Below are 26,495 nucleotides of genomic sequence, written 5' to 3'. Positions count from 1 at the left end.
CGCATTCTTCTTCCTTCGTTCCAAAGAGTTCTTATTGAAGTCTCGCGCGACAAACCCTCGACGAAACGACGCCAGTAAACGCTTTTCTTCGCCTTGATCAAGTTCTTAAACTTGCTTTCAAGGGAAGCGTACCGCTTAAAGTTTTCGACCGAACCGCGTTTCCGAAACTCTTTGAACGCCGCGGATATCTCGCGATAGATTTCTGTACACTCGCTATCCCACCACGGATTGAGGGGTTTCCTGCGAACCGACGGACCTGGCACTGGTCGACGTTGTACCTGAAGCATTTTGCAACTTGTTGCATAAATAACTATTTCAGCATGAGTCACACATTCATTTAATAAGTTTCGAAGTTTTTCAGCGAGTACAATATTTTATTAAATGATTTTATTTACTATACAACTTATTTGAGTTGCATAATGTTCAGAATGCAACTCAAATGGATTGCATTATGAATATTATGCTATTTTTCTCATGAGTCACACATTCATTTAATAAGTTTCGAAGTTTTTCAGCGAGTACAATATTTTATTTAATGATTTTATTTACTATACAACTTATTTGAGTTGCATAATGTTCAGAATGCAACTCAAATGGATTGCATTATGAATATTATGCTATTTTTCTCATAATAATACTGAAACGAGCTATGAAAATTAAAACTATTTTAGCTTTAAACCGTAAGCTTTAATTTATCAAAAAAATATATGAGAAGGGCTAACGTAATCCAAACTTATTCACTTACTGAATGTTTTAACATTTATTATACTCAAATATATAATGCAATTTCAGAACACATACTTTCACTGATATTCCACAGTTATGGTTAAAATTAAGGAGGAATCTTTTCAAAGAAATTACTCTAATTCAAGTGTAGAGGTTTTGAAGTGTATCGTTGAAAAATAATGTTGAACTGTTATGGATATCTCAGTCTGACAAAATTGAAACGGCTAGTTTGACATAGCCCGACGTATCGGTCGCGTGTATTGGACCTTTTTATTTTAAATAATACTTTTTTGTACAAATTAGGGCATTACAAGAAGCTCCACCCCTCAAACTGCATACACAAACCGCATAACAAGAGACGGTTGGTTGCGTATGTTGTATAATTGTATAGTGTCTATGGTTACGGTCTAATGTTGCATATCATTTTTAGTTATCCCTTGGAAATGGTCCAATGCATGGGACCGAAACGTCGGGCTATGCTAAACTTCCCACTTTAGTTCTGTCAGACTGAGAAAGCCACAACAGTTCAACATCTCCTCGCAGTCGTAAGCCTCCTTCAAAGTTGAAAAATAATTCAGCATAAGGATTAATTTAGGATATTAGGATGGCAGCATGTGGTCTCCAAATAGCCTTGTGGCTAAAGCTTTGGAACGCCAATCCAGAGATGGCGGGTTCGATTTCCGTTCCAGTCGTTCTCGACTTCCCTGGGCATAGAGTATCATTGTATTTGACTCACAATATACAAATTCATGCAATGCAGGCAAAGAAAGCACTTCAATGAATAACTGTAGAAGTGCTCAAAAAGATGAGCAGAATCAGAGTCTGACAGAAAGTGGTCTGGTAGTACAACCGTTAGTTATATTATGAAATTTCTATAATCTAGTTTCTTGCCAAAAGCATCTAAGACTACGCTAAAGTTCAACAAAAGATTCAAAGGGCCTTTTATAGCTTCACTTGCATCCGTTTTGAACAACGTCCTTCGCGGCTTTATGACTACAACATTTCATTTCAGTAGATTTATTTATTCGTCTATTGGAGCTCTTCAAATCCGTCCGTATTGGACAGTTATGAAGCGAATCCAATCACAACATCACCAAATCGGGATCCACATCAGCGGCAGCAAATTTGATCTGTTCACCCATTGAACGATCGAGTATGCGTAAAGTAGCTACACTTGTATGTAGGAACGTTTTCCCGTTTGTCGGATGATCTTGTTTTAGGCGGTGGTGGCGGCTCAAAAGGTAAACACTCTTGCGTATAAATCAAGATTGATCTTCCTACACTTTGCAGACATTTTGGAAGGATGAGTACAAATTACAATTATCCTACGTCTCTGAATGAATACCTAGGCATATGGCTATCCAATCATGGTCCATCAGTGAAAGTTGTTAAAACATCCTGTTTCTATTGGATGGGAACCCTAATAAAAATGTTTTTGGGAGTACAATAAACTTTACTGTAGATACAAGTTGATGCAAGAAAATTATGATGCAGAGTAGCGATAAAGTTGTAGGTGTAATTGAAATAGAGTATTGTTCATGTAATTCCATCTCATGTTTTTCTATGGTGATTTTTCTGCTTTTCAAGTGCATCTGCGGACGCGAAGCGCAGTTGAGATGTCTCCTGCTAAAAGTGAACTTGAATATGACCGGTATTCTAACCGCGCGGCAGCGTGCGGGTGGTTTCATTAGTATACACGCAACGATTCTCTCACTTGTGGTACACACCCCTGCCTGCCTGTCGGTCTATACGATTGACTGTATGTAGCCGTGTGTGCCGATATTGGCCTGTTGTTGTTTTTGTTGTTAATACCAACCGACTGCAAGGGAAGATGCTCGCACCAACTGGGAACGCGCCGTCAGTTCCATTCGAAGCGGCGTCGTAGCAAGACCCTTAAAGATCACGGTTCCGCGAATTTTCGATAATTAGGAAAAAGATTGATCGAGTTTTTGGCGAGTGTTGGTGACTGCTATTTTTGAATTTGTGCCTTTCAATTGAAATTATTTTCGCTTATTAAAAACGGAATTTTCGTGTTCTGCTCGGCTTCGTTACAGATAACGTCCGGATCGCATCAGCTCCAGTCGGTGACGGATTACGCGAAGCCAAACCAGGGAACCTCGCACTATCAGAGTACTTTGACGACGGTGACCACGACCGAACAGTTGCCACCGGCCAGTGACCAGTTGGATTCCATGCTCGGAAATCTGCAAGCCGACATGAGCCGCCAAGGAGTGAATACCACCCAGAAGGGGTGCTGCAATGCGTGCGATAAGCCCATCGTTGGACAGGTCATAACGGCGCTGGGCAAGACCTGGCATCCGGAGCACTTTACGTGCAACCACTGCAACCAGGAGTTGGGCACCAGGAACTTCTTCGAGCGCGATGGCAACCCGTACTGCGAGTCGGACTATCACAATCTGTTTAGTCCACGTTGTGCCTACTGCAATGGACCGATTTTGGATGTAATGAGAACGGGTGGTTGGTGCGATTTGGAGATTTCTCTGTGAAAGCTTGCTAAAAATACGAACTTCTTTGTTGTAACTTCGTCTAAACAGGCTTACTGCCGTTCCATTTAGTTACCGAGTTCATTTCAAGTGTAATGGAGACGCATGGTCAATTAAAGTTTCATACGAGAAAATTCACGGGGAAATCCTCAAATCGCAACCACAACTAATTTGGGAACCTTCCTTTCCTACCGGAAAGCTAAGGTCACTCCGCATCACATAAAATTTGCTTTTTTCCCCTTCCCAAACTTTTCCCAAAAATAGAAATGCGTAACGGCCCTGGAGAAGACCTGGCACACGGAGCACTTTTTCTGCGCCCAGTGCGGCCAGCAGTTCGGCGAGGATGGGTTCCACGAGCGCGACGGGAAACCGTACTGCCGCAACGACTACTTCGACATGTTCGCCCCCAAGTGCAACGGGTGCAACCGGGCCATCATGGAGAACTACATCTCGGCGCTGAACAGCCAGTGGCATCCGGATTGTTTCGTGTGCAGGGTGAGTATATGGTTTCCGATTCCGAAATGACTGATGGGCGGGGTGTCGCATTTATAGCTTGTGGGTTGATTTTGTTGGACGGCCTGTAATGTGAGATGACACCCGAAGCTGATTGGATAATTTATTACGGGGGCAATCTGGATTGTATCACATGGCAAAGGTGCGCAGTTGGAGCAAATCGTGAGGTATTCATCCGAAACTAATGAATGCCTGTATGTTCAGTTCTGATTGAGTGATGGAGAATACTTTGATCAACTTTCGGCAAAGTGAGAAATTTAGTGTTTAATCTGTTTCAGAGCCGGATTCAACTCTAGCATATAGCGATAAATGAAACGAATTGTAGACTTATCTATCTATCTACACAGAAAGAAATCATGAAAATTAAACAACACGTAAGCTAAGAATCGATTGAAAATTATAGCGGAAACTTTAAAATTACAGCCATTTGCCGGGAGATGATACAGTCCGCTCCGTAATCAGCCAATCATGCGTACTGTTTACGGATTTTGAGACATATTCGCTTGAAATTTACATGTAGTAACGTAAACGAGGACAGCCACACTCACGCTCGTCGTCTGCCTCGCTGCGGGGACGGCTCTCTTTCTTGTAGCTGAAGCGGTAAGCAGTTTGTTCGTTTAAAGTGGAACAAGTTTATCTTTGATTGCCTTCTCTTCAACTTGGTGAGACAGCCTAGAGGAGTTAGGTGTGGACTCTCACTCGGAAGATCTGAGTTCGATTCTCGTATTAGGATTTTTTTAAGTTTTAAAATAGCATTTTTCTAAACAATCGGCAGTGTAATTTTAAGATCACACATAAATTTCTATCGAACACGATGGAGGTCAATTTGTTACATTCAGTTCGTCATAAATTTACAGATTTTGTTCGTACTGTGTATCTATATATATAAAAATGAGTTTGAAGCCCCTTTGAGGCAACAAAACTCACGAACGGCTGAACCGATCGGAATGACTCTTGCAGAGTTTGATTCGTATTCATGGTGGCTGTGTTTATAAGTAAAAAAAAAAGATACGAAACAACAACTGAAAAAGTAAGAAAATTGATAAGTGCTGATTTCTCATGAGCTGGGTGAAAATCAACCCGATCAAAATGAAACCAATCTAGAGTGCGGTGCAAAAGACCTCAACAGTTGTCAAACCACCACATCTTGGCAAGACAAAGTTTGCCGGGACAGCCAGTAAGTGAGAAAAGCATTGAAGCAATTATTGCTGGCCACGATTGTTTTTCTCTAAAATAGATCAATGATAAAATTTTCAGAGCAGAAAAATCCTGAAAATAGTGCTACTCAGTATTGATATTGCACAGCAAACAAGTGTATGAATCTTCTTCTTGGCGTACCGTCTCCACTGGGATAAAGTCTGCTTCTTAGATGTGATCTATGAGGACTTCCACCTAGACTTCCACAGTTATTAATTGAGAACTTTCTTTACCAATGATTTTTATGGCATATGTATATCGTAGAGCAGGCACGAAGATACTCTATGCTCAAGGAACTCAAGAAAATCTCCTATATGAAAAGCTCCTGGACCGACCGGGAATTGAACCCGTCTCTCTCAGCACCGTCATGCTGAATACCCACGCCTTTACAGCGTGGCTGTATGGGCCCTGTTACATGACATCAACACTAAATATACCGACAGATAATATTCAAAACGTATTGAACACGAATAAGTCTCTGTTGGGAATCAAATACATTTTTTTTTAGGTAAAATGTGGAAAATTAATCCAGTCCAGAAAAAAATAAATAAAAATAAACAGAATCAAAGGCTTGAAATTTTACCTTCGATATTTTGAAAATTAGATATTGAAGATTGAATAACGGATGATAACACTAATTTATCATTTTAGTGTAGAATCATGCGCTGAGTTCGAAAACGTGAGAGAAAACAAATACAGTAGAGCGGATTTTTTTCGACTTTCCGTACAAGGCTGACGATTTGAAATCGATTTTTGTTCTATTGCTAAGTAAAGTTGCTTCCTTCATACATCTCATTACCAATGCTCCGATTTGGCTGAAATTCTAACTGTATTTCGCTTACAGCTTATCATCCAAATGTACATTGGCAAAAAAATCTATTTATAATCTCAATTATTTTTTGAAAATTATGTTAAATTTCAACAACATCTATATATAAGCCATTACTTGACTTCCATCTTTCTGATGCCTAAATTGTGTTATGTGGAGCGGACCTGGTGTGATGGTTAGAACACTTGACTATAACGCCGAGGACCTGGGATCGAATCCCATTCCCGACAAACTTGCAAAATGTGAGTTCTTCCTTCGGAAGGGAAGTAAAGCGTGGGTCCCGAAATGAACTAGCCTAGTGCTGAAAATCTCGTTAATACAGATATGTAATAATAAAAAATGTGTTCAAATGATCGAAACATATTATACATATTTATCTTTCTATTCATGCAAAAAGATCGGAAATTTGTTGATTTAACTGCAAGATATTTGAATTTTTGTAAATAAACTCGATTTTCGGCAAAAACTTAAAAACCGTTCTATTTAAACTTTTTTGAAGGTCATGTTCAATCTTTGGCTGAAATCTTAGAATTAATGGTAAAAAAAATTGGAAAATTCTGAAATTTTACCTTTTTTTAACCTGAGCTGCTGCAATTTTTGATTGTTGTACCATGTGTAGTTATCAAGTTTGCTGAGATTTGGATTCTTGCGTTCATGTCAGAAACCGGATCTGATTGTTTCTAACTAATCACATCGAGTTACTTTCTGTAGATTGTTTCATGGTTAATTACTTTAAAGATTCCTCAAGATTTTTAAAAGTTTCTTCAAGTATTCCATTACAAAACCTTCCATGGATTCTTTCAGAAATTCTTCCAGCGATGCATTCAAAACAATCCTTTAAGGGATTCTTTGGGAAATTCTTTCTGTGACTCCTTTAGAAATTCCTCTTGAAATTTTATTCTGAAATTCTTCCTTTTAGAGTATCTTCCACGGATTCCATCAATTTTTATTTCACAGTTTTCTGCAGAAATTCCTCTAGAAAAGTCCCCAAGAATTCCTGTAGATAACATTCTACCTCAGCAATTCGTCTATGGATACCTGCAGAAAATCTTCTACGGATTTCTTTAAAAAAATCCTATGGGATTTTGTTTGTGGAAATATCTTTAGCGGTGTCTACGAAAATTAGTCGAGGGATTCATTCGGGAATTTCTTCAGGCATTCCTCCAGAAATTTTGCATATTTTTTCAGTGCTTCCAGTTAAAAAATTTAAAAAAGATTTCTGCAGAAACTCATACCTAGATTTCTGCAGGAGTTTTCCTTTAGATAACATGGATTCTGATTCTCATGAATTCATACAACAGATATCTAGATATCCAAACTTCCTCCTAAGTTCTTTTAGGAATGCCTTTAGGAAATTCCTGGTATTGCTTCAGACATATTTCCTAGATTTCTTCCTTCTTTCGCAAACTAAGGTACTCTTTAACGAACTACTTCAAGAGTTTTTTTTAGATTGTTTTTTCTCAGGGATTCATGAGAGATTCTTGCATGATTTCTTTCAGTGGTTCTAGCTGAAATTCCTCTAGGAAGTTCGGTGAAAATTCATGTAGGAATTTCTTTAAAAACTTCTCCAAGTATTCCTCTGAGTATTTTTTCTCAGAAAATCTATCCAAGCATACTAAGAATTTCCACATGGATTGTATCAGATTTTCATTCAGGCATTTCTCCAGAATTATTTCCTAGGAATTACTTTGAAAATTTCTTAAAAGTTTTTTTTCAGGAATATTTACAGGAGTTTACCCTTTTGTTTATTCAGATATTCTTCCAGGAATTCCCTTAAAAATACGTCCACATATTCCTGCTAGAATTCCTACAGAAAATCATCTAGGAATTTTACTTGATATTTTTTCCCTGAATTAGTTTGAAAATGTTTCACAAGATTATTTTCTTAATTCCATCAGTGGTTTCTCAATGAATTTATCGGATATTTTTTTTTCAGAAAATCCTTATTTAAATTTTTCAGAAACTCTCCTTGGATTTTTCAGATATTTTTCCAGGTTTTCCATCAAGAGTTCCTCCAGAGGTAACAATGGAAATTTCCGCTACAATTTCTTTAGAAATTCTTTTCAAAAATCGTTTAGAAATTCCTTAAGAAATCCATTTACAGATTTCTCCAGGGATTCCTTCTGATATTTCTCCCGAGACTCCATTAGTATTCCAAAGATTTTCTCAGAAACATTAGCAGGTATTGTTTCAGAAAAAATTCTAAAAGAATTCCAATAAAAAGTCTTCAATGAATTCCTTTATAAACTTCCAAAGATTCTTCAAGAATTAGCTACAGCTTTCTCCAGGAGTTTTTGGATATATTTCTATAGGGATGTTTATTTTTCAAAATTTTGTCGATGAGTGCAGTGGCTCTATTAGAGGCAGTTCGTTTTTCGTTTATGAACAAAGTAAGTTCTTTCTGAATATTTAAAAAAGTGTATTCCAAAATAAAAGTTTACAGTTTTGTTCGTTTTTTCTCTTGTCAAAGGTGCAGATTGCAGTTGTTGTCCGCAATCGTTCCTTATTTGAAATGATTGACTTTGAGAATTATGATTGTTTTTATAAAGGTTCCACTTGATTGAATTTATTAGTATCATGCATAAAACTACCAACAGCAGAACCACTCTAATGGTTATAAAAAAAGCGACATTTCAACGTGTTGTACAAATTTCATCAGTACGATTACTGAAGCATTAAGTAAGAGGAATAGTTTAAATCACTTATACTGACTACCTGAATGATTTCTAGAATAATTTTTGAAGATAAATAAAATAGATTTTCTATATGAATTGCTAAAATTCTGGAAGAGTGCCAAATTTTAGCTTAGAAGTTGGGGAATTTTGGATGGGATTTCTGTAGAATATTCTGGTAAAATTTAAGGCCAAATTTTCTACTTGAATTCGTTTAGAAACTTCTGGTGGTCTTTGTGGTCAATATCTTGGTAAGAATGTGACTGACACTCTCGATACATATCTGAGACAAATTCTTGTGAAATTGATCACACATTAAAAAAATCCTGCATTAAGTTAATTTAAGAATTTAAAGCAATCAAGGGGATTTATTCCGATCGAACTGCACAATTTCTCCAAGAATCACTCTTATACATCTATAATAATTCAAATCTGTAAAATTTGTATTCATTTCAGAGGACACTATTTTGGAAATAGACACATCGCCTTCCTCTAGAATTTCTGTAATAAAATACCGAATTCAAAAAACTATCGTTAGAAATTCCTGAAACACATATTGATGGAAAAATAAACTGAGGGATTCCATTGGAAAACAGATATAATTCGGGAAATACAAATCTGGTGTTTGCGCTATAATTCTTAAAAAAATCTTGCTGCGTTTCCGCAAATTTTGTGGACGCTCTATTTTTTAATGTGACGAATATTACGCCAAAGATTCTTTAATAAAAAAAACTTGAAAACATGATGCAAATTACTTCACAAGTTTTTGCCGGATTTCCGCAAATTATATTTTTTTGGTGAAAACTAAATTTATTGAAAATGACGGTAATATTCTTCTACTCCTCAGGGGTGGCGGTAATATTCAAGGTAGGGATCCTCTGAGAAAAGAGAATAACGACTGCACTTTTTTCTAGTTTTACCAAATTGTTAACTAATTACACAAGAGAATTCCAAAAAATATCGTAGAAGAAATGTCGGAACAGCTGAAATATTTTGGGAATTTATGTACACTTTTGGGAATAAAGTTTGTATGAACGATGAGGAAGTCTATAACAGATATATATTTTTCAATGAATATTCAACATATGTATTTCAGAGTATTTTTTCATAAATTCTTGGAAAAATATCCAAGTGGAATCTTAGTACAATATTGTAGATATATCTTGGGGATGTATTCTCTCATAATATCCTTAAACCGTTAAGTGTAGAAGGAGCCTTAGTTAAAATACACAGAAATAAAAACAAATAAAAAAAATATAAAAAATATGGCCACACCGATTCACACCAACGCTCCGACCAAAAAAGTGCCAAATGCCACCGACGACCTATTTAAAACAGGAACACACCTCTACTTGGGACTCACAAGTCAACATCGACGGTAACGCGAATGTGGGCATATTTTTGAAAAAGTGACAATCGGAATAAACGACTCAGTACATTCAGGTACTGGAAGAAAAAAGGACGCATTTAGCGCTCTTATCACTAAATGCTTTGCAAATGTCTAGCTCTTCGAACGAACTAAATTCTAGTGAGTCGAATTGACTTGAAATTCATCCTGAACAATTCAGAAAAATAATTTCATTTTTTTCCTTTTTTTTAATTTGGAAAATTTGTTTTTTTTATACATTTTTCAAAAATGTTAAGCATTACGAAAAAATACACCGTTCGTTTGTACACTGTAAAGTATGAGATGGATTTTTTTTTTCAATTGAGTTATCTATTTTTTCAATTTTTACTATTTTTAATTTTATACAGATTTCTTTAAAGATTTTCCCGAAATGAGTGGAGTGTACTTTTTAGTATTTTTTTCCTGGGAAATGAAATCTTTTTATTTTTAACTTTATAGTATGAACTGTTTTACATACTCAAAAATGGTTTTGATGTTCTCAATAGCGTATTTACATTTTTGAAAAATCTATCATTGTAAAAAAAGCTATACATTTTAAAATATTTTCTAACAATTACACGGAGAATAAAATTTTACATGAAAATCAAAGTTATTATTATTATTATTAACTTCATTTACGAGATTTTCAGAACTTAGCTCTAGGCTAGGGATAAAAATTGAAATCTACATCTTTCAACAAAAATCACAAAATCTCAAAAAAAAAAATTAAAATAAAAAATCGGTGATCCAAATGAGTTTTAAGGAACAGTGTTGGCAAGTTCACAAATAAGTATTGGAAAAATCTAAAACTAAACATGAACACTCTATGGTTTAGGCCTTTTTGCAGGGTAAAGTTTAAACATTTTTGTATTTTAGCTTTCATACGCTATCACTGTTTCATCTTTTTGGTTGATATTTAGGATTGTTTTGCATATCCCAAAATGGTTTGTGGTGTTTTTTAAAGCGTATTCACATTAAAAAAAATGATTAAAAACTGGACATTTTGGTCACCTTTCAGATATCATTGTTTTATTTTGTATCGCAACAATTAGCCTTTTATAATTTTTTTTTCTCAATCTTTCTACCATTTTAAAAAATAGTGAAGTTGAATACACTCTTAAATTGTTGTACCTAAAATTACTCGGAAAATAACATTTTCCATGAGATAAATCAAAAATAAAAATGTTTTAACAGTAATCATAAGTATCTCAACATGTTTTCGTAAAAAAAAAACAGTATCTCAAATAGGCCAAAATATAAAAAAGTTGGGATGCTCAAAAATAAAAACCAAAGAATTCAAAACCAAAATTTACAAAATCGCGAATTGGAAGGAATCATTTTCCAAAATATGTTTAAATCGGTTTTGGATGATGAAAACTGATATTTGAATCAAAATAACAAAATAGGCATTTGAGGGTTGAAATGTTAAGTTAATCAGGGTTAGCTATCAATTGTGACCAAGATACTGATCCCCAACGAGTTTTCGAACACACAGCCATCTGTTTGCAGGTCAAATCTAGAGAAATAAGGATCAATAAATCTAATAGTTATAACTATATTACTGCGTTCGTACAATGCTATAAAAGCCTTCTTCCTACGAGGAAATTCAAGGTCAGGACAGAGTTTTCATTCCTTCAGCTGTTTGGATTACGCTTCATCACAGTTCTGTGCTGATTGAACTACCGCCAAAACCCCGACAAACGTCCCAAAGATGATTTACTTTCTAACATCAACCCTCTCCTCGAAGGGGGCAGCAAAACCCATTCCGGTGAAACGTAAATATTTACATTTGCACCCGGTTTACGACTTATCGTAAACTGCGCTCGTTCAAGTACACAATCGGCATAATACTGAAACCAAAACAAATTAGCTGTAACCTTGCTTCTTAAACCAAGTTGATAAATCTACTTCCGCGTGCAATGTTTTGGGGCTCTTGGGGCTGAAACAGATGTCATCGCAAGTCTTGGACGTCGTCTTTGCTGATTTTGGCAGCTTTTGCCGTGATGTGATGTTCCATTGCACTAAATGTCAATACATAATCTGAAAACCCCATCTATTTATAGGACTGCTCGAAACCGGTCACTGGCAAGTCGTTCTACGCGATGGAAGGCAAACCCGTCTGTCCCACGTGTGCCGGAGCGGACGATGAGGATTAGAGGAGCTGATCGGCTTCTGTTCTCCGTCGGAGTGGTTTCCCCGCAGAGCGAATCAAGCAAGGGGAGGAGTACGACCATCGTCGTCTCACTGACCGATTGATTTAGATTTCCGCTCCCGGTCTGGAGAATTCACGTCCACACCTAACACCACACAAACACACGCTATAAAGTACTACCGCTTTCTATTTTGCTAAGAGCGCACACGTCTAAAAATAGGCTTATCAAATCCGAATCCGATGGAAATTTGGATCTACTTAAGGCTAGGAGCAGCTTCTACTTGTTGATGTTATACTGTTGTTACACCCGTTCCCCATCTCGAAAACTGGACCCACCCCCAACTCATTTCCGGACGTTGCATATCACACCGAAACATACACACAACCCAAACCAAACTGTGCGGAGGAAGGGTGCGCGCCAAAACCACATGATGGAAGTGGGTGACCCACTTAAGAGACCCCTGTTTCGCGAGAAACGGCCGGTGTCTCGCCATATGTCTACGAAAAATGCCACGCAGCTGTTGCGCCCTTCCACGCACCCGATGCTCCCCTTTTTATTTTACAGGTGACCTCTATCGTGGTCAGAAAGAAAACCCGATGACCGAAACGCCTCTCGTTAATTATCTCCCCTGGACTTGACTGAAAATCCCCTTCCCTGCCTTGGACAGACACCCCCTGAACCCACAAGCACACGCACGCGACCCGACTGAATGACTCGAGGAAAAACCTCCCTTGAACGACTCTCGGTTACACCGGACAATGTTGAGCGCGATTGAGAGCGCGAAGAAGAAAGTTATTTTAAGATTGTTTTTACCACTAAAAGATCAGCGATTTATCTTATAATATTTATATATGAAATTACTTAACGATTGTCAAAAGAAGATAGTATTGTGTAAATAAAGAAGACTAAAAAAAATGAAAATAAAATAAAGGACAAAAAATAACAAAACAAAACCAAACAATAGAGACCACGCGAACCCGTTCTGACGTCCCCCACGACCGTGGGTGGACGCAGGGTGACGAGTACTTCACCGTACTCGGTTGTGGGTGGGAGTGACGCACTAGGCGTCTCCCTCCGCTCGCCGTCGATGCTCGCTCGGCGTTCAACCGGCGTCGCGTGCGTTCGCAGACTACACGGTGCGCCTCGCGGCCGGCATACGTAATTTGTTTGATCTCCTTTTTAGAAGCTTGCGGCTTCTTTTTCCCCTCTGTTCCGCCATGTAATCCATCAATAACAATTTCGTTTTGGTGGATGGCCCGAACCTACCTACCATCGCATTGGGTGGAATGAGATCATCTATGGCCGCCGCCGCCGTGAACGTGACGCGTGCGATATCAGATTTTCTGCACCGCAACGATGAAGTCATGATCTTGTTTGAACGGTGATGACGTCATCGGTGTGCGGGCTTATCAATGACTTTGAACGGTATATTGTCTCTAGTTTTAACTAATGGACTTGTTTACTGACTTTTTTCCATTCTCGCTCAGTCGTTTGACATTAGCTAGGTTAGGCGCAGTCTTCGCTCAAGTTGTGCGGTGAAATAAAATAATTTCGATAGGTATCGAAACACACTGACCATAACTTTCAGTCAATGATTCAAATTGAATTTTGATCTTGAGCTTGGAAACAGACCACTTATTTACTAATTACCATTGGAATATCAATTGACTGGCCTGTGATCATTCAAATAGTGCAAGGCTTTCCAACGACAAATCATTCTACACCGTGTCCAATAAGTTCTCATACAAAATACTAATTTGGAAAATATAATTTTATTTCACATCTGTGATTCATATTTTCAAAATGAATGCATGTATTGAAAGGCCACATAATACTGATTAAATAAAGCATACGGTTAAGAATAGCGTTATTTTCTATTTGTTTTTATTAGGCTAGCAGTTCACTTACGTTTTCTGAAATCCGTTTGCTCCGGCACGCAAGAAAAATGATTGAAAAGTTTTTCATTCTACGGGAGCCAAATAGAGTCCATAAGGTAAAATTTTGAGTTTTTCTCCCTAGTATTGTACCAAATGGATATACTAAGGCAGAAACAATACAGTTTTGGTGATGATATAGTAAGAAATTTGCAAGTAAGCTTCACTTGAGCTGATTTCCTTGAAAATGATAATTATATTTAAGATACACATCATAAAACGTAAATTTTGGACAAAATTTACCACAATAGAGATACATGTACGTTTTAGAAGTGAGAATGTTGTGAATCAACAAGATAAGATACAGCCATGCTTCTTTAACACATCAAATCTTATTAAAACTGGTAAATGGACATTTTTGTTTGATTCACGTTTTATATACAATACAATAAAATGGCTTCGTACTCCACCAATACAGAGGCTCATATTTTTTCTCTCCTGGTCATGATTACTACTAGCAATGGTGAGGACAGGAACCTAATTTGTTTCAACTTAAAACTATTTCTTGTTAAAATGTGACGAAATATCAAGACAATGACGTGCGTGCCGGCTGAAATTGACTTACGACACATAAGCAATCAGCATAGAAGGATAAAGGACAGTTAATTCCAAAACATATGCTGCATTTGATCAATGTTAGTTGGCCTTTCAATAAATAAATTTATTTTGAAAATCCAAATTACAGATGTGAAATGAATTCAATTTGATTTTGTATGAGAACTTATTGGACACGGTGTATTGTGCTTTAGCTGCCATAGTCATAAAGCGCAGTCTACTACCGACAAAAAAGTGGAATGGTGTATATGAGGCAACAGTCCCTCAAGCCAAAAAACCAAACCCCAACAACAACAACAACAACATAGTCATAAAGCGATGTTTCTCACTTAGATCGTTTTCAGCGAGAACTCCCCTTCTGGGAGTTCTACTGGGAATCACTCTAGAATTTCTACTGGTGATTCCATCAGGAGTTCCACCGGGAAGTTCTCTAGAAGTTCCACTGAAAATTTATTGGAGAGCTGCACTCTAGTTTCACTGAGAATACCTCCAGGAATGCCAGTGAGAATTCATTAAAAGTTCTATTAGAATACTCCAGCCAGAAGTTCCGAGGATTCTGATGTTGAATCTTCAAGAAATCTAAAGCTACGTAGAAAATTCATTTAGGAGTTCCACCAGGAATTTCTCTTAGAATCCCACAGGGAGTTCCTCTAGGAGTTCTACAGGGAATTTCTCTGAAAGTTCCATCGGGACCTTATCTGCGGAGTTTCACTGGGAATCCTCTAGGAGTTCCAGTGAGAGTTCCTTCAAAAATTCAATCTGAATTTCCTTTAAGAGTTCATCTAGGAATTCTTCCAGAACTACTTCTGAGAGTTTCTCCGGAATTCCTGTAATGTAAAGAATTATTTAAGAAATTCCTGCCCAATTTTTTTTCCACAATTTGCTCTAGGAACTCCTCTAGATGCTACTGTGTGGATTCGTAAGGAAATTACTTCGAAAACTTTTGCAGAAATTCCTTAGTGATCTCTTCCAAAAGCTCCTTCGGAAATTGTTTCTGAAGCTCATTTTGCAGCTACTTTGAGAATTCAAAAATTACTCCAGGAATTCTTCCGGAAGTTCTACCGTTTTTTTCAGCTGTTTCTTAAGGAGCTCTTCTTAAGGAGCTCTTCTTCTTTCTTAACATTAGTAACTCTCTATTATTATTTACTCCGGAAATTTTCCAGAAGTTCCTTCGCGAGTTTTTTCAGGAGTTCTTCTGGAAATTCTTACGGAAGTTTCTCTTTGACCTGTACCAAAAGTTCATCCAGGAAGTATTGCCGAAGTTTATGTAGAAACTCTCACGGAAGCTTCACTGGGATTTCTGGCAGAAGTACCTTAAGAAATTCATTCAAATCTTCCTGCTCCTTTCAGCAGTTTTCCAGAAAATCTTCCATAGATCCTTTAGAAATTCTCTCGAATTCCTGCGGAAACTACTCTGGATTTGTTTTTTGATGATCCCAGAAGAATTTTCCCGGAAGTTTCTTTGAGATTTCTTCCGCCTTCCGGATATCTACGAAAGTTTCTCTAGGAATATCATCTAAAAAATCCTTTCGACTTTTTTTTCGATTTTTTTTTTGAATTTTGTTTAAAAGTCGCTGTGGGAATTTTCCCACTTAATCATTCAGGAAATCATCCAGAAACTTTCAGTGATATTCTTCCAAAAATTTGTTTGAGGATATTTGATGTAGGAATTCTTCGTATTCGTTCTTGGATCGTTCGAGTTTATTCAAACATATTTCCGGAAGCACTTGCAGTGATTACTGCGGCAGTTTCACTGAAATTTTTGTTTTCTGCTGCAATGTTTCTAGTAAATATAGTATGGAATTCCTTGTAAAGCTCCTACCATAACGAAAAAAAAACTGTGCAAGCTCTCGAGAATAATTCCTAATGAATATTTTCAAGAACATCAATGTTCCTGAGATCCCTGTCAAAAATCAAAATGCAAAAATGTATCTAACAAGAAATGACGAGATTTAGGAGAAATGTCCAAAGGAACTCCTCAAGGAAAGTATCTGAGGTATTCCTAAAAGAAGGAAATCTGAGAAAATTAAAAAAAAACGTTGTGGAAAGCATTTTAAAAATAATCTAATATATCAGAAGAAATATGCCATGAATAAATTGTAGGAAGTATTTTAAAAACTTTCTGGAACAATGCTTGCAGGACTGCAAGCGAAATTTTTAGTGTTAATTTCTTGAGAAACGCTTCAGATGGATCAACATTGCAAGAGGAAATATACAGGTATTTCTACTTAAAGTAATGGAAGTGTTCCTGGGGAAATTCTTTAAAAATTTCTTCATTACCACTTGCTCAGAACAATAGATGGTAACATAAGATAATTACACTTTTGAAGATGCTTTAACATCCATGTGGACAACAGCAGCATGTGTTCGATGAACAAATTGAGATTTGAATTATGAAAAGAAATCTACGTACTCCGGTGAGACTCGAACTCACGACTCCCAATTCGCTAGACGAGCGCTTCTATTCCTTCAAGCTACAGAGTCGCTCGACTACCTCTTTCACCAGTAGGCGTAGAACTGAACTAGATTCCACAGTCTCACATGGTTATCTTTTTTTTCACAATCCATTATTTGCTGCCAGAAAGAGAAAACGTAACAGAAATGATCGACACCGCTGCTTTCCATGCAAACAGCGAGAGAACATTTCTGTCATGATACATCTGTCCAGCAAAATGGCAAGACATTTCTGTCCAGTGGAGACGTCGGGTAACACATACAGTGTTGTGCACATGTATGTCAAAGCGGGAGAGGAAATTATTTTTAATTGTTGGGAGCTTCGGGCACCGTCTCCTGATCACTTATTGGTATGACAATTTGTGTGCATTTGTAAGGTGCTATGGTCATCCTTACCGTAATAGGTCGGCTGAGCACCGACCCGTTGAGAGTCCAATGAATCACGTAAATTTAATAGTGATTCCTTGAAATTTCCTTAAGAAAATCCCATAAGAAGCTCATAAAGAACACAGTAAGCAATAGGAAGCAATCGGTGAAGTACTAAATTGAAAGTAGTGAGCTGGATTTTTGTATGGTGAGATGATCAATTCTCCGTTTCGGCAATGAAATGGTGCAACCAGCGTGGATGTTATGATTTCTTGTCTAATTTGATGCTGTTTGAGCAAAAGTTTGGGTAACTGTGTTGTTTAAGTTGCAAGAAATTGAGAAAACAATACGATTACCCAAAGTTTTAATCAAACAGCATCAAATTAGACAAGGAATCATAATACCCACGATTTTTGCACGATTTCCTCGCAAAAACGGAGAATTTATCTTCTAACCATACAAAAATTCAGCTCACTACTATCAATCTAGTATTTCACTGGTCATGCCATATTCTGAAGAATATCCTGGAAGAATTTTGGAGATGCTTGTAGTAGATGTGAGTTTTTTGGAAAACTTGGTTACCATAAAGCTCTCGAATGAACTATTGAATAAATTTCCAGACAACTTTTTAAAGTAATTCTCGAAAAATTTTACGAAGAAATTGTCAGAGGAACTACTGGAAACATTCTTGAAAAAGAAGTACTCCTCGATGGAATTTCATGAGAAACTCTTGAAGACATTCCAGGAGGAACTTCCGAAGAAATTCCCGTTGAAGGCTTTGATGAAATATCCTGACCAATTCCTGTGAAACTCACAAAGAGACTTTAACGTAGTACGTCTTGGAGGAGTATTTGAAAATAATAAGTCCTGAAGAAACATGCAATGAAATTTAACAACTAAGAATTTCTCGGTAATACTCCTAAAAAAATCTAGGAAAATTCCTGAACATATTTCCAGGAAAAAATGCTGAATGAAATATCACAAAGAGTTCTGGGAAGAAATTTTCAAGTACGCTCCGGGAAAACTTTTTTAGCAATTCATGCCAAATACTTGGAGAAATTCTTGGGAGAAGGTACGTTGTCCTTAATTAGAGACATTTGTGCTATAAGTTGGACTTGATTTATCCGAGATGTTAAAAACACACCCCCACAATCGAGTCATTTTTTCCCTTTCGTTTCCTCTTTAATTATTTTGTGTTAAGTAGAATAAGAAGGAATTCTCAGATGATCTTCTTTTGGATTCATAGAAATAATTCATGGAGATTCCCAGAAAGAACCCCTGCAAGATTCCTAGAACAAAATTTTAAAAAAATTCTCAAACATTTCTCTTGGAGAAATCCCAGTAGGAAGCCCTGAAGAAATTCATTAGGTGATCCTGGAGGGAATCCAGAAGAAACTCTCGGAGAAATCTAAGAATGAAGCCAGGGATGAATTCCAGAAGGACCATTGTAGGAATACCAAAAAGAAATCCTGCTAAAATATCAGAATGATTTCGTGGCGTAATTTCTAAAACTAAAGTATTAAAAGAACTTCCGTGGGAACTTCTGAAGGAAACACCGTAGAAACTCCATAATAAATTTCAAAAGGCATATCTGAGCGAATCTAAAAAAAAAACTTTTAAGAATATCAAGAGGATCTCTTGGGTAAAACCGAGCATGCATACCTTATGAAAAACTCCTTGAGATTTCCCAAAGGTATCCGAGAAGTAACTGGAGGCATTTCTAAAGAAACCAGTACAGGAAGCCCTGGTGAAATTTCTAGTGAAAATCTCAAAGGAACTTCTTGAGAATTTCCTGCTAAATTTTCCGGAGTAACTCCTGTAGGGACATAAATGCGAAAAGATCAAATTATTTGTCGATGCAAAACAATCAAAATGCTCAAACTCATTCATTTCCATTTATGATAAAAATCTGTTTGAAGGAAATCGCAAACATCTTTCACGAGAAAAAAAATAAAAACAAATCTGTGAGTTGTTATTTTGGGAAACACTTCCAATAATAAACTATACTTACACAGTCGAATGGGCATCGATGATAACTATTTTAGTTATCAAAACAAAAGAATATTCGCCTCTCAAGACAAAAATGAGCTAAAACACACCTAAAACAAAATTTACAACAGTTTCTGATCGAAACAAACGAATTGCGACCTATGATCAGAATGTTACACTCGACATAATTCAACATTTCAATTTCGTTTGTTCCCAAATAAAAGAGGACCAGTCTTTAATGTAAACATTGTGCTCACCGAAGAAGATGAACTTCCAAACAATCCATTGAGGAATAAATTAAATAATTTCTAAAGAATCCTTGGAAAAGGAATTCTTTGAGGATTTTGATAGGAATGCCTAGGAATTTATGATCGAAAATCCATGTAAGAAATTCTAGAGTAATACCTTATGAAGCTTCTGAGAAAATATTTGAAATACTGAAGTCGTTGGAGATATTTCAGGAGGACCCTTTGGTGAAACTTTAGGAGGAATCATTGGATGAATCTCTTAATGGGCTTCTTAAGGAACTTCTCAATGAATTTCTGATAAAATGTGTAGTCGAATTCTTGTAGAAACCTCCGGTGGATTTTTTAAAGAAAACTCCCGATCAAATTAAAGGAGGATTTTTTGAAAAAATATCGGGAGAAATTTTTCGGAGGAATTCCAAAAAAAAAATCTTTAGAAATATTTTTTTACGTATTTCGTAATTCCTAGACGATTTTTTGAGCGAGTTTCTGGAGGAATACGTGGGCGTATTTTTTAAGTAATCCGTGGAAAAAAATCTCAAGATACACTCATAGCACAATTATGGGTCACTCAAGGAAGAATCATTTCATTATATGAATCGTTTTACATACACAAATAACACTTTCATTATTTTTATTTTATATTCTCTTCATTAAAACTCCTTTTTATTGTTTTATATAAAAATTTGCTTGTAAAATTCACTTTAAACGGTGAAAATTACTAAAATGTTGGTGAATAATGAAATCCACAATAATGGGTCAAAATTGGCTGTGTAACAATTATGGGTCAATATGTTGCCTATTATGGGTCACTCAAGAGGAATCGGCCCAACAATAATGTTTTGTCTATTTTTTCAATGAATGATCACTTGTTCTCGATAGATCAACTATAGTAGAATCTAAAACTGGTCTCAAACCTCTTAACAAAGCATGTTTTCACGATTTGGAATCAATTTTTAAAAATTGGGACAAAATCTTCAACACAACCACCGATAAACGCCTAAAAGTATGCAATGCCCATGTACACAGAACTGTCAATATTATGCTGCACAAAAAGTGACCCATAATTGTGCGATTTTCGGTGTTCCTTGGCACAATAATGAGTCATTTATATTTTGCCTGAAATAAGCTTTAATTAGCTGCAGTTACATGAATTTCTACATTAAGAACGTTAATTATACCTTTGTTCTGGTGACGATACCATTTTGCACTTGAAAATCACTGAAACTAGCTTTTACAGAGCTTACGAAAGCAGCCCACGCACTTTCCGATATTCACAATCGAAGCGTTACTTTGACAGATGGTTTTGCGCCGAACAAAAAAATATCGAAAATATGTATGTTTGGACGAATAAGCCCGTGTGCAATACGTATAGTGACACAAAACAAATCAACTTATAAACGAAAAATGATAATGGCTAACAAAAGCTTGCAATTAATTAGTATTTATCTATTGAAGTGAAAAGTGACTAATAATTGTGTGTGACCCATAATTGTGCAATGACCAAATGGTTGAAACTTTAAAATATTTTTAAAGCTTTAGAAATTTTTGATTGATTGATTTGTCTCTATTAAAAAGACTTTCAGCCTTTGGCTGGTTCGGCTCCATCTCAAGAATTTTTTTTTAAGAATTCCTTTAAAATGCCTAGTGAACATATCTGGATGAATGAATGTCTAAATGCATTACTTAACGGAGCCATGCAGAAATTCCTAGTATCCGTAGAGGAAATCTCTCTTCGAATATGACTAAAAAATCATGCAAGGACCTATGGAGGAAAATCTGTAAAAATAAATTCCCGATGGAATCCTTGGGGGAAACTCTGAATAATGTTTGATAGAAACATTGGAAGATTTTCTGAAAAAATCCTTGGATCATTTTCTTGTAGCAATTTTGGAAGCAAACTTTCAAAAAGATTTCTACATAAAATGTCTGGGGGAATCGCTAAAGCAATTTTTGAATCAATCTAGGAATGTGATTTTTTATAGAATTTTTAGAAGCATTTGAGAAAGAATCATTGGAAGAATATCCTGAAGAATCCTGACAGGATTTACTTAAGGAGTTTCTGGAAGAATTTCTCTTAGAGAAATTGAAATAATTTCTTAAAGCATCTCTTGAAGGGTTTTCGAAGGCATCGAAATTTGAAATAATCTATGTCTGGATCGTTTACATAGTTTAGAGTTAGATAACAATAAAAACCCATTAAAATAAAACACGTGTTACCATTGTGTGCATGAATGTCAAATCAATTCAACGTTGTAAAATAAGATTTATTTTTATGGGTGTCTCACGTTTTGGAAGATAGTTCAATGATTTGAATAAGACTAAGGAAGTTGACCCGCTCTAACAATTTTGAAATACCAGGGGACTCCATCGAACTACACACTGCAGCGGTGGAAAGTGTTGGAGGCGCATAATAGTTATTGGGTTAATGCCATTTAATTTGCGCTCAATCGCTTACATTCTATGTGCTTCAAATAGGATAATCTTCCAAATTTTGGTAAACCATAGGGTAAACCGGAGTTTTTCACGCTTCCCCTTTGAATGTTCCAGTTATTCGGGGGCTTAATCGGCTCAATTTTACTTCTAGTTTGATTGTATCAGAAGAAAACTTCAGATATAGGTGTTATACAATATTGTGAGTGCGTTTTGCCCCGAGGATGCACATTACCCCAGGTTATCCTACAGTTAGTCTAAGCTAAACAAAGCTAAAGTACATGATCCAGCTGGTATTTGGCAAGCAAGCATAGTTGAAACGGTATTGTTTGAGCTCTTACTGCTTCCCATAAATTAGGCACGAGACTAACAAAGCTATACGGCTTACTACGGACGAACGTCTCATAGACCATCTGATGGGCAGAGCTTCATTTGACTTTCTTCGAACGGGTGTAAGTGACCTTTCTGGTGCGAGTGATTTGTGCGATCCTGAGGATTACTTTTCGTCGCGACAGGTGCGTGCTGGGATGAGCTGTCACTCCATTCTTCATTCTGGTCGGTGGGTTTTCTGACTCTCCTTGAAAAATGTAAACAGTTGCGATTCGATATCTATGTGGCAGCAGACAGTGCGAAAGCGCCATGAAAGGGTGAACACCATAGACGCGCGATGATGGGACGCAACGACTATACAGGTGGTCTATTTTTGTCACGCTGACTTCAGACAACGTCAGCGCCATGTGTTATGTTAGGATATGTTAGGTTTGGGAGGGAGGACGGTGACTTTGTTGTTATCGGTTAAAATTGGACAATATAAACAAGTGAATCGTTTATCAAATTGACAATTCGATTTCCAAACAATATTTCGATAGAAAGTCCAGTATTCTGGTAGAAACATTGGGGTTTCTACAAAACCTTAAATGCTATGAAGCATCCTGGCAAACCTTTATTAGCTATGGTGATAACTTAAAAGAATTCAGTCAATTTTGAACGATTTGACATAACACAGCGTAACAAAAACTAACTTTTGGTCTGTCTCAAAAGCAAACTTATGTGTCTCTGACAGATTTTGGGCCGCTGAATCCGAATCCGGGCTCAGATTTGCTCTACCACGTCCCAATTTTGAGCTATACCTCAATTTATAGGGCAAAATATGCGATTTTGGGCTTTTTTGACTGCAAGCCATTAGTCATGGAAATATTTTTTTTTTTAACCAATAAAAGCATAAATTGGTCAATCAACATCTAAATTAACGACTTATGCAAAATATTTCGTTTTACCAAAGCAAATTTGATAGATTTAAGAATTTTATGTCAATATGTAAACTTGCATGCAATTTTTGGAGGGTGACTTGTATGGGAAATATCGTACCTAACATAAATCGCTTAAAACTATCGAATTCGATTTTGTAAAACGAAATATTTTGCATGAGTCGTTAATTTAGATGTTAATTGACCAATTTATGCCTTGATTGATTAAAAAAAATATTTCCATGCTTAAGGTGAATATATAACGAAGCCATCCCTCGAATTTTCAAGAGCACAAATCTGAAGAACCAAATGATGGATAGTGCTGAAAAGTTGATCGATTGGTCACCAGCAGCGGGTGACCAATCGATCAAATTTTCAGCGTTGTGAGACATTTGGTTCTTCAGATTTGTGCTCTTGAAAATTCGTGGGGTGGCTTCGTTATATATTCACCTTAATGGCTTGCAGTCAAAAAAGTACAAAATCGCATATTTTGCCCTATAAATTGAGGTATAGCTCAAAATTGTGACGTGCTGGAGCAAATCTGAACCCGGATTCGGATTCAGCGGCCCAAAATCTGTCAGAGACACATAAGTTTGCTCTTGAGACAAAAAAAAATGTTGCGCTGTGTAATTGTTTGTACATGGTGAGATACGTTGAGTATATAGCAGCCACTACCCAAGTGGTTAGACACCCTAGTGGAGATTTTCAGAGAGTGTTGAGATTCCAACATCATGTTGTCAATTTTTGTCAACAATAACATTTCTTACAGAAAGCATTGATTATCGTATGATTTTTCATGACGCTTCCACCCTCTGATGAGCAATGGTTTTGCTCGACAGTAATTCCTACTAGAAACTTACAGACATTTCACTTCAATTCATAATGAACATAGTCGTCTAAAAATGCCCGGAATGCTCACCCATTCATTAGCTGAAAATCCCCGGAATGCACATGTGCGACATTCTCGGACCGCCGACACGACAAGTATCATCATCTTTTTCATATGTTCTTGGTGCACGTTGTGGGTACCTATATAACGCAGGAGAACACCTTGCTGCAGTTGGCTGAAATTTATCACTAGAAAGCATTGAAAGTGAAACAAACGCCTACATATATTTAGCGACATGAAAATTGCGTGCACCAATTTCGCCAGTGGCAAGCAAAGTATAGGAATTGCTGATGTTGGGGATAGTCGGGATAGTATGGTTTGAATTGTACAACGCATCGTTTGCAGCAGTTCTTCGTTGGGGAGAACGTCCCGAGCAAAAGCGGATAACAATATGATATCACCTTGATAATAAACTGTATTATCATTTTGTTATTTTTGTTATCATCTTTTCCGATTGATGATGACCAAATGATAACACATTTAGTTATCGATAATTTTGGTCTATTGCGATAACATAAAAATACTAAATGATAAGAAAATGTGTTATCTGTTTCCAAACGCATATTTCAAAGCTTTCTCAAAACTGAGAGTCTGATGAATTTCGAATTTAAAAGTAGATTCCACTTGCCTTCAATGCCATTGTACTACGACAGCATAGGCTTCAATTACTTTCACTCTTACTCAGTCCCGTCGGTATAGGGGCAATCGCCTGCGATCGACAATCACTCGAACACGGTTCGAGTCCCGCCTGGGCGCAACAGTTGAAAATATTGGTTGTAAATTATAATGAACTTTTTTCAGTTGCTGACGATGTCGGTAAAGTAGATTTAGTAGAACTTGAACTCAATGATAACTTAACTTCTTATCATGTTGATATTCGAGGAGTAAATTTGAGTTATCATTTTTGTTATGTTGGCTTTTAATTCGACCTAAATGATAAAATACTCAATTATCACGCAAATGTTAACCAGGTAACAGAACTTGTTATCATTTTGTTATCAGCCTTTGCTCGGAGTAGGTTCAAATCCCCGAAAATTACTGAAAAAAGTTTTGAAACTCTCTTCTACTATTAACCCTATTGTGGCGTCGCTTAGGCTGTGCAGTTTTTGAACGCATTCGCATTCAAAAAATTATACAGTCGTGAAAACTTGTTTCAAGGTTACAGTTGCAACTGTTGCTAACTGTTGTTCTAACAACGTATGTAGGGATATATGGCGTAAAACGCCACATTTCAAACTTTTTTCAATTTCCACAGTCGACGCCCTTTTAAAAGCGCTCATTTGCATTGAAACAGTTTCAACGGAGTACCTGGCTATGAATCATATTTCCAACAACCTTCGTGCAAACAATAATGGCAATGGCAATGAAAATAAATTGAAGGTTACACTTGTTCTAAACCCTGCGGTGGTAAAAGTTTGATTAGTTTTCGTTTCCGTGCTCGATAAGCAGCACACAACAATCGGACGCTTTGATGGTAGAATCCATTGAGCTCTAGGTCTATTTCCGCGTATTCATGCAAACACACCATCCTATGATGTGCGCATTTCGCCACAATCTGATTTATTCAAGGTGAAAATGCAGCCAATTCGTAGGTACACGATTCTCTGGCGTCGCCGTTGCGTCTTAGTGCATGCATGTACCCAACTAGAAGAGACACCTTGTTTAGCAGGGTGTTAATTTGCCACCGCCCCGCCGCCACAATACTGACGTGATCGTAGATCATCAGATTTTGCGCAAGTTTTATTTATTACTAGCGCAAAGAAATGAAAAGAGCAAATTTAACAACTGCTCCTCTCACATGATCATTACTGTCCAATTAAAGAAAACTGCCGGCGACGACCGACGTCGTCACGGTCGGCTGGTTGGCAACCCCTTTTGAAGCAGAAGAAGGGTTCTTCTGTGGAGGGTGATGGATGATGTTCCAAGCCGGGCGCAAATCCGCCGCTGACCGGACTGATATTTCACCTCGTGGCCGAAAGATTCGCGACTATGGACGGACGGACGGCCGCATTCGAGCGGGGGTGTGCTGTAAACAAGTAGGTACCAACCCAAGCGCACGTCGCACGTGAATATGTAGCCACCCTCCGAGATGCAAACAGGTCTATCCAATTTGTTGAAAGATATATGACCTGAGAAACAAATTCGCTGAAAATTAGTGCGAAACACCTATGGGAACGTCATCGTGGGCGGAAGGTCCGTGCTGGATAAAAGTAGGTGGAATTACTCATCATGCCGAAAAACTGCATGCACTAGTTACGAACATGAGGGGGCAATCCATTTGACCTTTGTCAGATACAACAACTTTCAACCAAGTGTCATAGATGTAAAAATATTTGCTCTAAAATCGTTCTAATGAAAGTTGATTGGAAATATGTTCTTTTTGCAATTCCTCCAGGAATTTC

At 37.1% G+C, this 26,495-nt stretch overlaps 1 protein-coding gene across 5 annotated transcripts in view; it reads left to right on the top strand.

Moving 5' to 3' along the window:
* Positions 1 to 26,495, top strand: part of LOC109414139 (paxillin) — a 285,833-nt gene that overhangs the window by 253,120 nt on the left and 6,218 nt on the right. For 3 of the 5 annotated variants that reach the window (XM_062850255.1, XM_029853011.2, XM_029853007.2), the window contains 2 exons: positions 2,781 to 3,188; positions 3,495 to 3,725. In XM_062850255.1, the coding sequence (XP_062706239.1) occupies positions 2,781 to 3,188; positions 3,495 to 3,725 (639 nt within the window). Of the gene's footprint in view, positions 1 to 2,780; positions 3,189 to 3,494; positions 3,726 to 11,891; positions 12,943 to 26,495 lie in introns of those variants that run through there. The other 2 variants (XM_029853013.2, XM_029853014.2) reach the window with 1 other exon arrangement.

Source organism: Aedes albopictus, chromosome 2 (assembly GCF_035046485.1).
Source record: "Aedes albopictus strain Foshan chromosome 2, AalbF5, whole genome shotgun sequence".
Taxonomy (NCBI): Eukaryota; Metazoa; Arthropoda; class Insecta; order Diptera; family Culicidae; genus Aedes; species Aedes albopictus.
The sequence above is the reverse complement of the archived record's forward strand: the minus strand, read 5'-3'. Positions and strand labels throughout refer to the sequence as shown.